General features: G+C 37.2%; 1 protein-coding gene across 1 annotated transcript in view; it reads left to right on the forward strand.

Annotated features, from left to right (window-relative positions):
• Positions 1–3,569, forward strand: part of NEK7 (NIMA related kinase 7) — a 70,174-nt gene extending 66,605 nt beyond the window's left edge. Inside the window, exon 10 of the mRNA XM_074151658.1 lies at positions 646–3,569. Within this exon, the coding sequence (XP_074007759.1) occupies positions 646–756 (111 nt within the window). The 3' untranslated portion in view covers positions 757–3,569. The remainder of the gene's footprint in view (positions 1–645) is intronic.
• The last annotated feature ends 8,157 nt before the right edge of the window (positions 3,570–11,726 follow it).

Here is an 11,726-nt window from a genome sequence, read left to right on the forward strand (position 1 = left end):
CAGTTTTAAGTTCAGGGATTTCTTCAGTCAAAGGTGGAGTCTATATTAAATAGCCCTCAGTGGGTTTAATTTGTTAGTTGCTTTCTGAATGTGTGTATTGGTACCCTCTAGCTAGAGGAGATTAGCAGTGTTAGAACTAGATTAGCAGTGTTATAAGGAGAGTCGCTGCCTTTTGTTTGTTGGAACCTGTCACACAGCAGTGCCATTTATTGCTGGCTAACTCCTGTATCGGGAGAGAATGAGCAGGCAGTCCCAATTTACCTTCTCAGTGTGAGTTTCAGCTTTCTGGAGTTTGCAGGCATAGCCCTCCAAAAGCAGAGGAATTTTCATTTAAATGATGTATAATGGGACTAAATGCATGTCTAAAATTGTATGTTAAAAGGATTAAAAGGATTAGAACTTAAATCTATTCATCCATTTTTCTGGACAACAGTATAAAAATGTAAGTCACGGGAGTATGTTGCATACATGCTTGCAGAAAACAGTGTGCAGTGTGTGTCAAGAGACGGAGGGTAGAGTGTGTGTGTTTATGCAGAGCTGCTATTTTAGCTAGTTTTTGCCATTCTTGCTAATTTGAATTTGATAACGCACTAATACTAACTGACAGAGTCGTTGGCTTTCTTACATGTTATTTTCCTTTCCTAGCTGCGACAATTAGTTAATATGTGCATCAACCCGGATCCAGAGAAGCGACCAGACATAACCTATGTCTATGATGTAGCAAAACGTATGCACGCACACACTGCGAGCAGCTAAACAGACGTCAGATCATGAAGAAAAAGCAGAAATAACCAAGTATTTTAAGAAAACCATCCCACCTCTGTGTTTGTGTGTTACTGAAATGTAATTATTTGAAGCTTACTGTTGTGCTTTGAATTGTAAACCAATTTATATACAAGCTTTTTTGTTTTCTGTTTATTTCTATTTTTTGTATTTTTTACTAACTTGCAGTTTTACAACAGGTTCAAATATGTAAAGCATAACTTTAAAAGATACCAAGAACCACTGTTTTCCATGTTAAATGGGTTCAAGTACATTTTCTTTAATAACAAAATTGCGTTCGGTTGGGCCTCAGTTCTAAAACAGTTGCACTTTTGCACATGATACAGATATTAGGCTTATTATCCAGAAGCAAAATGTCTGAATCTCTCACCTTTTTAGTAATTTATGGAAAGTATGAATCAGCACAGTTAACTTTATTTTTATCTTTGTTCTAAGAGGGACATAATTATTATAGAAGGTTATTGTATTTTATATTAAATTGTAGTTTGCAGCTCTCAGCGTATGAGTAGACAGGTGTAGGATTAGTTCTCTGCTTGCCAAACATGATGGAAAAATTATCACGCTGAAATTTTTGTAACATCCTTTTTTCTTTTCTTATTCTGTCATAATGCACATAAAACATTTGTTGGAGGTTTTCTGGGAAAATTTAAGGTGTTGATTCTTCAATCTGATAATTTTCAATAGACTTGTGCAGCACTGCCCTGGGGCAATAGGAGACTGCATAGTTAAGTCTTAAAACCATACAGATGCTTCTTGTAGCAAATAGGGTTCTTTTGAGGCTAGTGTTTATGAGAAGGTCTGATTAAAAGATGTGATCTTTAAGTTACAAGTTCCCAACTGTTTATGTATATGCCACTGTTTGTAGATTTTTGTGTTTAAAATAGTTTGAATAACCTTACAGTATATTTAATTTTTTTTTTTTTTAATACAGAAACCTTTTGGAAAAGATATAACAGTGTAGTATAACACAAAATGTATTCTTCATGGATATCTGGTTTTGTATACTGTATTCTGAGAATTAGTTTTATATTTAGCAAAAGTAAATTTTAGATTTTTATATTTAAGAGAAAGGTGCCACTTCTTAATTTGGGAAATAAATATACATGCAAAATGTCTTACAAATACTTTATTAGTTGAAAAGGAAATTCAGAATATTTTTTTAGACTTCAGTAACTTTTTGGGTATGCTTAAATAATATTTTTATTGTTAAGGAAGGAAGATGTCTTGTTTTTAAATGTGGTAAAAATGGAGGGTAGACTGAAATTTCTTGAGTTTCAAGACTGAACTTGTTATTCAAAACTGTCAAAACATAATTATTACCAGCGAAACTATTACGAAGCTGTTATGGTCAGTTAAATCTTTTTCTTTATGTGAGTAAAAAGAAGTTACTTCAAATAAAAGGAGCACTATGTACATGCACATACACATGTAGGTTGTAGATGCAGTCAGTTCCCTGCACACTCAGATTTTTCTGTTTGTTTGTTTCTCTGTGCAGCTTCAATTTTTGGTTTGATACAACACTCAAAGAATAAAAATGCAGCTGTGGAGTTTGTGAATGAAATGTTCAAGCTAGATCAGGGGGGTTTCTCGTTTTGTATTTTTTAAAACTACCGATACTATGGAAATTGTTTGGCAAAATACGGGAGTTTTTAAATAGTATGTGCCAGATCATCAGCTTATCTTAATGCATTTTTTTTTTCTTCATTTTTGTTCCTAGATTTTGTAGGATGAATCCCTAGTTTTCCTTCTAGCTTCTGTGTATACTTAACTTGTAGGATTTCAGTGGAACAATTTGTAGGGAGGAAGTATTTGAGAAACCTTGGTTTGTGTATAACAACCTCTAGATTTGTTTTCGTTTATTATCTGGATATTGAATTTTAAAAATGATGGTAATATTCTATAACAATAGTTCATATGCCATAGAATGAAATGGTTTATATTGGAAAAGGCAGCACAATATGTGCTTGACTGCCAGGATTAGCTCTTAAAATGCACAAGTAGTCAAACAAATTTTTTTTTTTTCCTGAAATATACTAGAACATTTAGAAATCATTAAAAAAACTCAGCACAGGCTATTTGCATCTAATATTATGCATCAAGTATTGAGCTTTTCCTGAAAGAAACCAATAATAGATTTTTTTTTTTTATCATGGTGTCTGGTAGGATACATTAAGTAAAGAAATCATGTGTTAACAGTTAACAAATGTGCATACTTAAGCATTTTATTCTTTTTATTGTTGTTTTTTTAGTATTTATGATTAAATCTTGTACTGAGGAAAAGAAATAGTTATTCCAATTTTAAAATTTGCAAAATGAGTGGTACAGATGACTCTTGTACCAAACTTAATAATTAAGAAGCCCATATGGGTTAATAGAACTGCTTATGTAACTGGGGATTGTAGAATCTATCCCCTAAGTAAAGCACCTGGTAACGTGAAAATAGTAAGTCTGTTATGACACTCCTATGTGTACTACACGCTTATAAAATATTTGCTTTTATAAAACACCGTTCTATTTTTCTTATGTCGATGGTGACATTTGGCACTATTTATTTTAAGCTAAGGCATTACATGTCTATTTTCTTTAAAAAGAATGTGTTACATTTCTAACCAAAATGTCTGACTAGCTCCTCCTTTTATTTCAGTAATGCTAAAGTATTAACTTGCTTCATGAGTAAACTTTGTGCTTCGAATGACATTGCATAAAAATCTTTGTGTTTTCTTGAAAGCTCCCCTGCTGTGCAGTAATCTAATAGAAATAAAACATACGGATATTGAATACAATATAAAAACTGTAGTGTTTCTATGATATTTTTTCAAACTTTTCTTTGTTACATATATATATAGATATATGTAATAGTAGATGCTACCTATCTTGTGGACAGTTTACTGCTTCCAGTAGCTGATAATATGAGTTTTCTTGACTGTAACAAAAGACCATATATTAAAAAAATCTTTTTCGTATTATTTGTCAAAAATTTATCTAAAAATGCTACATCAGATCTATTAATGACTAACCCAAAAGATTGTTTTTATCTAAAATTTAAAACAAACGTAAAATTATTTTCAAACCGTGTGAAAATGTCTGAAGGGCATAAGAAGACCTCCCATTATGACCCCAGTGCTGTGAGCTCTTGTTTATAGGTAGGCTGTTTTTTATGTAATTTCAACAATTTTGAGTGAAGCTCATATACATACATGAATAAATAGTAATCAGTAGGGTATATAGAAATGATGTGCTTGCCTCACTTTTTATACCTCTTGTATGTCACTAGTTTTGTAGCAGGGAATAATGTGGTTTTTCCCCCCTCTTCTGTTGCACTCTAATGATCCCGCTACCAATTGTACGAGCAGGCAATAGAAGTATGTTGGCTTTTTGTAATGAGCAGAAACTTAAAAACATGCCAATATACCGGAAGATGAAATGCAGTATTAGAAGTGTCTGAGAAGGCTGGTGTTTTATTCATGCTCATGATTAAGAAAGCCATAGACTGAAATTCTTGACAGAGGCTTGGAAATGGAGAAGGACTTCTTATGCCAGTGGTTCTCGGATATCTCTGAACGGGACCCAAAATCGCAGTGATGTTTGTTTTCAGCAATCTGTCCACTTAATCTCTGACTTTGCTGTTATACAGTGAGACGAGAATCTTAATGGTTGAATTTGAATGCTGGTAGTGAGTGCTGTGTCAGGTATTTGAGCTTCTTAGGAACAGGAGGTTGATGTGAGGGAGAGTCAATGAAGGCCTTTAAGTCTTGCTTTGTGGAGAGTTAGTTTAATCTGGAAGTAAAGGTGCTGGATAGCAGAGTTCAAATCACTGCTTTTCCATCACTTTTAATACTTCTTTGACAGTCAGAAGTTTTTCCAACCCTGCCATGTCCCCACATCATCTCGCCAGTGGCAGTGGTGGTCTTCTGAGTTTCTGATCTCTGGTTTGGTCTGGGTGAATAATGAAACCTTTCTGCCAAGATCACCCAAGCAAGGAAGTACAGGAGCTGGGCATGCCCAGTGGGGTGTTACTTTGTTTCCAAACATGACTCAAATATTAGATTTTTAAGTTTCTTTTCCAAACTTTATTCCCTTCCCTGAACCTTGTTCTTCAGTTGATGCTTTTTAAAAACTGTTTCCCTTTCATATTCACATCTGAGGTCCTACGATTCCTGTCTTCCACTGCTTCTGCTTCATCTGTCCTGTTGTCTTCTCTACCCTTTTCCCAATTTTTAGTCCTCTGTGTCTAGTTTTCGTAGTGGCCATTAGTTTGCTTCTTTCTTTGTGACTTTGCTAAACTCAACCCATTTCTGTCTTCTCAAATTTTAACCCTTACGGTGGGCAAGCCCTATTTTTTTTTTTCCTCTGGTTAGTACTTAACTCCATTGTTCTTCATTCTGTTTTTCCAGCCTGATGCCTTTGATTTCTAGTTTTAGACAGATTTTCTCACTGCCTCAATCATTCCCATGACCTTGTCTTTACTAAATACCGTTCATTTTATTATCTCTCATTTCTAAATTCCATTCCTCTGATCACTACCTGTTCTCTTTCAGCTTATCTGTCTTTCTCTCTCCTCTACCCTGTCACTCACTCCTTTTGGGATCTCCAGTCTATTAACCTTTCTGACTCCTTTACTCTTCTCAACTGCCTCCTTCCTTCAGTGGCCTCACTTCCTTTGACTCACTGGTCTTTATTTTCATCTCTATCTGCTTCTCTATACGTGGTTTCTTTGGTTGCTTCTCACATTGCCATGTCTCCATTTCTTTCCTCAGATATTTTTCTTGTAATTTCTTAATTTCCATTCCTGCCTTTCGAAATGTCTCTGAAGAGTGTGTCAGTACAACACAGGTTTGGATTTAGCTCTGCCTTACCTCTTTTAATTCTCTTTCCAAATAGACTTTTTAATCACTTTTATCCCACCTTTCTTTTTTTCTTATTGAGCTTGCTTGCAGATTTTCTGTTAGTTTTAGTTCTCTATTCAATCTTGATACAAAATGTGTCTTCAAAACCAATCCTGATTTTGCATGACGAGATCTTTTTCAAAATTGTTCTACGTCTCAGAATTGGTTTCTGAACTGGGCTTCGCTGTCTCTTAACTATATAAGTTTTCCCCTTTTATGTCTCTCTCCTGTCATTGAATGACTTCTTCCTCTTTAATTCCCCCCTCTCATTTTCTTCACTAGCAATCAGGTTTCTCTTTCCTGTTGTCTTGAAGGGGATAGTAGCCATCATCCTAACTGTTTCTCTTTTTTAATACTTTGCCCTTTATTTCCCATTGTCATCCCCTAATTTCATGTACCTGAACATCCTCCCTCCATTTGACTTTCAAGTTTTTTGACTTTACACTTTAATTTGAATGCCTGAAAAATCCAGGGCTTCCTTCTCCAGTTTGGTTCTCCTATAGTTCTCTCTCCAGATGATTCCTTGAGTATCCAGCTAAAGTCTCAGACCTGTTCAGATTCAAAGATCTAATTTTTATTCCTAACTCCATCTAGACTATTTTCTAACATCTCTGACAATTTTACTTGCCTGTTTTCCAGGGCCACAACCTTTCTATCTCTGACACTTCTCCCATGCCTTTGCATCAAATGTCTCAAAGTTAGTACTAGCAGATTCCAACCCTCTTCACTATCTGTGTTCTTTCTTATCTTTTATCTTCACTGTTTTAACCTCTGTGTCGTTTTGACTTCTTTTCTCCCTTCAAAGTACCAAAATTGACAGGACTAAACTACTGTCTTTGGGCTTTAGCCGTTTCATGTGCTGGAGAAGGAATTCCACCAAATTACTACTTGTTTTGGTTTCTTTTAAGACACTTGAGTCCCACAGATTTGGTCTTATTTAAGGGCTATAGAGCTGGAGTAGATTGTATTCCTCCAAGTACTTCAAAAGTCCATGAATTTGGGCCTTGATTTTGTTTTATACTGCTTCGGATACAAAGTTTTTTCCCTTAATTTCTTTGTGTATTTACTGTACGTAACTTTGTCTTGTCTCTTTTGTGCGCCCACAGCTAACAGTTGTTTTTTGTTGTAGCAACTTGATTTTACCATTGCTTGAAATAAGAACGTGCTTAGGAGCTTCACTGGCTGGATCCAGAGTGTTGGGCACAACTCTCCTTTGTGTTACTGTCCTGATCTTACACTGGCTTCTCTTACTGCCTTCTGTATCTTGCCTAAATGAATATATGCTATTTTACACTGTAGGGTAGTGTAGTACAGTTGAGCCAGCTGCAAATGAGGCATCTTGTATACTTGCAGGAATACTGTGAGTTCTTATCAACAGCTAAACATTTATTTGTCCTGTAGGTCTAGAACTGAGCTCTGTGCTATACTACTCTATCCACGCTACCCTAATTTAAAGCCATATCAGATCAGCCTTCATGGTGGACTGCATGGTTTTCTGTGGAGGTGCACTGTCAGACTTCCCAGTTTTAGAAGGCATTCAGATTTGCAAGACTATTTTGCAGAGGTTCACTGTTGATCAAATGATCTGATCTTTGACTGCTCATTATTATCCTCACATATATGTTGAGATTGAGAAGGAAAATCCTCCATAAAACTAAGTAGTTTGGGGTTTTGGGACTGGGGGATGTAGAGCTGGATGTGAGATTGTTTGGTGTGTGTGGATATACACATGTTTAATCACTGTTTATTTGCACCAGAATAATTCTTTTATTTTAGAGGATCAGTTTCTTTTGGCACAAAACAAAGACTTTTACAGTATTTTTTCAGGTTTTGTGTTTGTTATTTGTTGCCAGTTTGTACTATGTCATGCCATTAGTTAATTTGTTCTTCTGCAACTGCCTTAATGATGGGTGGAGGCCTTATACCTTTTGTCTAATAGAAATCTTCTGTTCATATGGAAATAAAAGTAAATTAAGAAATTAGGTGCTTTGAGTCCTTCCTGATAGTTGCGCTTTAAATCCCAGCAACAGAAAAAGGCCTCAAACTGGACAGAAATGGTCCCCGGGATAGAGCAGAGATGTTCTGGGGTTCCCTGCTTCCTCTCCACCTCCTAGCTCCTCATTCTCTGGCATTCTTGGGGCACTTGCTGGTGGCATGGCATAAGGCCTAGTAGAAATGTGGAAACTAAAATGTTGATGCTATCCTGCTTCTGTTCCTGTGGTGTCCTTTCTCAGTGTGAATGGGAAATCTCCCATTTAAAAATGACTAGGGAGATCTTTGGTATTGTTATACAGCAGCTTATTGCTCTTTACACGGTTGGCATTAAAACTGTGTTTGCTGTTACAAAGAGAATTTTAAATCATGCAAAGGCTGTTAGTTTGCCTTTTAATGTGTGGTGATGGTACTCTTCTGTACTCTTCATTTGCTGGTTGTTTCTTTAATTTCAGTCATGCTGGATTGTTCTAAAGATGATCATTAAAGATGAGTATTGCATTTTCTGGTAAGGTTTTCTTGGGAGAAGGGAAGAAGGGAAATGTTCACTGATTTGTTTGAATTTGCCTGTTTGAATCAAATCGTAGAATCATTCAGGTTGGAAAGGACCTTCGGAGAGGTCTCTAGTCCAACCTCCTGCTGAGACCAGAGTCAGTGCAGAATTCAGACCAGGGCTCAGGGCTTCAGCCAGTTGGATCCTGAGAACCTCTGGGGATAGAGATTATGCAGCTTCTCTGGGCAGCCTGCTCCAGTACTTAGCGAGCTTCTCTGTAAACCTTGTTTTCTTTGTGTTCAGTCAGAAACTCCTCAGTTACAAATAACGGCCACTGTTTGTTCTCCTGCCACTCCTCAAATGCATTTTACGTTGCAAAAAAGGTAAGTCAAATAGTGAAACAAGCGGTGAACTTAGTGTTTAATTTTCTGAAACTGTTGTTGCAAATGAATAAATATGTTCATGTGGTATTTCTGTATCCTGTATGACGTGTAGACTATATTAACTTACTACTTGAGTGTAAAATAAAATTTTTCGCAGTAAAACTTGATTTAAAAGTTCTGTGATGTTTATGGCCTGGATGTTCTCAATTGTTACCTTTTAAATCTACTAGATGTTTCCTGGCAGACCACAGTTCTGCCTGCCTTGGTGAAGCAAGAAGTCAGGATCCTGAACATAACTTTGCATTTCTGTCTTCTGGAGCCTGCCTCGAGGAAGGTAGCTTACCACTGGGCATGGGATGGGAAGGAAGCGAACGTGCATCAGAATAACTGGTGGTTATGGAAACTCTACACTTAAACTCTCATGTGCTGATGGAAACTTGCCTAGAGAGATTTATCAAAACTGAGATTTGAGGAGGAAAATGACCTGAGGGTGTGTGTGTGTGTGTGTGTAGTTTTCAGAGCAGTAGTTGGTTTTGGTAAATTTTCCCATGTGTTAAATGAGAACTCAAAATTTGAAACTTCCGACCGCAAACTTTTTGGAAGCAAGTAACATGACAAATAGATTCAGTTCCAAATTTGACAGAAATTCAGTCTTATGAGACAATTTCCTTAAACCAAGAATAATTTCTTGATCTCATAAAATATCGTTTGACGGTTACTGATCTGGCAGGGTGATGATGGCGGCTGTATATCATTTTTGTGCCGGAGCTTTTACAAGGCGTGTGTTTCCCTAGACCTGCTCGTGGGCTATCCCAGCTGCCCGGGCTGTCTGGCAGCTGGGGTCCTTTGTCTGCCTCATTCCACATTAGTGCAGGACAGGCGGCGGAGGGACGTGGTGACCGAGTGTGGCTAGTGTAGCATTTGCTTCCAAGCAGGTACTGGCACGGGGTGGAGCTGCACATGCTGCTCCGTCCTCTTGCTTGCCAGCACCAGCTGTGTAGGTCAGACCCTGTGACACTGGGAAACAGGGAAGTTAGAGGTACTATATAAACACACATCTCTCAATGTACATCAAGTCCAGCATGGTAGCATTTCTTCTGATTTTCATTCATTTGTAATGGCTTAATATATTTCAAAAGTTTAAAAAATAAAGAAGGATTTGCAAATGATTCAAAGCTTTTGCTCTTGTGGAAGAGTATCTTATAAGGTAATTTAATTTTGCGGGCTTCAATGTGCATATGATTTTTGTTGCTTATTCTAAAGCAGATAGTTATTTTAGAGTATGATTTCCCCATACTGTGATCTGTTAGGACTAAAATTCTTCCTGCTATACTTTTGCTCACTGAATAGGAGGAACTCAAAGTTGGTTTTCAGAAGCATAGGAAGAGCCAAATGCAGTTGCACTGATTTCAACCCCCAAAGAAGGACTTGTGCTTGAGTCCTGTCGGACCAGTTGTAATGCTTCCAATTGTAGCTGGAAGGGAATTCTTCCAAGGCAGAAGCTCTGCTAGACAGGCATAAGATAGCTTTCTGAGGACCACTTTAAAAAATTTTAGAGTTTGCAGGGAAGGAAGGGGTCTTAAAGCATTATTATTGTGGAGGTGCTGTGGCCTCTGTGATAGGCTTTGGACATATGGGGGTCTCCAGCTGCAGTATGCACTAGGCTGTATTCAAAGGAAAGGCTGCTTGTCCCTTCTTTAGCTGAGAGAACTGTACGGTGTATTTGGGGGTTAAATCACGGTCTGGCTAAAAAATCCTGCCTCAGGTGGCAGAGTGTTTGTAGGTAGTTTGCATGGAATATCCAAAAATAATAGCTAGTCAGTAATTTGAAGAACTATGTATGGTCATCTTGTTTCTGTAATTTAGTTGTTCCACTCCAGAGCTTACATGGATATGGAGATGACTTTGACAACTCGGTTCTTGTATAATTGCAGAAATAGGAGAAGGATTGCCGTGTCTTGTTTCTGTTTTTTTTTTCCCTGTGGTGTGTTTTGTTTTGTTCATTGTTATTTTTTGATGGTTTTTGGTTTGCTTGCTAAATACGTCTCACCTTTAATTATAATAAAAAAATGTTCCATATATATGGAATAATAATTTTATATGCACTTTTATATATATATTAGCAAGGTTTACAAAATGCTGCATGGTTCTTTATAGGAAACGTTTGTAAGTTGACCTGTAGTCACACGGAGGTACTTGCTACTCGCTGCCCTTGACTGTCACATTGCACTCTTGGGAATGTGAACATGTTTTCTTTTTTAAAACCTGAGGGCTATTCCTATGAACATAAAATGCAAGGCGTACACCTTTAAAAAAAAATAAAATTAAAAATTCCACATACTGCAAAATGAGGCAATTATTTGGTCTTTCCAGGACCCTGTTTCCTGTGTGGGGGTATCAGTGGTGTGTGGCCGTTAGCAAGGCTGGCGCTGATTTGAGCATCATTAAATAGAAGCCTGCTGACACTGGCCATTGATCCAACAGCCGGCACGGGGCCTCTGGGCCACAGCATTTCCTCCCCCATCTCTTGCTTCTCTCTGGGGATAACCTATTGGAAGAAATGACCCACTTGCCTGGAGTTTTTAGAAGCAGTGGGCAGTTTGAGGTGAATTGTCAGCTCCAGCTAGAAGGGCAAAGGATCCTGTAGTTGACCCTTACCTGTGGTTGGCGTTCTGTTGCTGTAACATTCGGCCATCCCTCAGTGTCACAAATCCCAAGAAGACCTTGTGAAACTCCACCAGTGCGGTACTTGGAAAGCTGTCATCTTTTAAAGCTGTTAGGATACAAAAGGATGGTGATTCTTTTGAGCTATAATACTTTTAAAAAAAAAAGTTCTGCCTAATTAGTAATGAAATGTTTACGATGCGAAGGAATCTGTTTATAAAACTATTTTACTTGAAAATTGCTTTATTTTTCATTCCCTGAGAGTGCACAAGTTGATGACAATGGTCTCAAATGAGTAGAAACAGGTGATATTCAGGTAATTTCCATGAAATGGAACATGCTACTCATAGATACCGTATTCTTCCCATTTTTTGTTTTCAGTCTTGAATGTTTTTCTTTAAATAGCATTAATAGCTCTCAAAACTTGACATAAGCTTTTATAGAAACAACTTAGGTGTTCTAATATGGTGTGCTATGAGAACTTTGCATATATTTTGCAATCAATGATTTAAATTTCTGTAAGAA

The sequence above is a fragment of the Numenius arquata genome, chromosome 8 (assembly GCF_964106895.1).
Source record: "Numenius arquata chromosome 8, bNumArq3.hap1.1, whole genome shotgun sequence".
Taxonomy (NCBI): Eukaryota; Metazoa; Chordata; class Aves; order Charadriiformes; family Scolopacidae; genus Numenius; species Numenius arquata.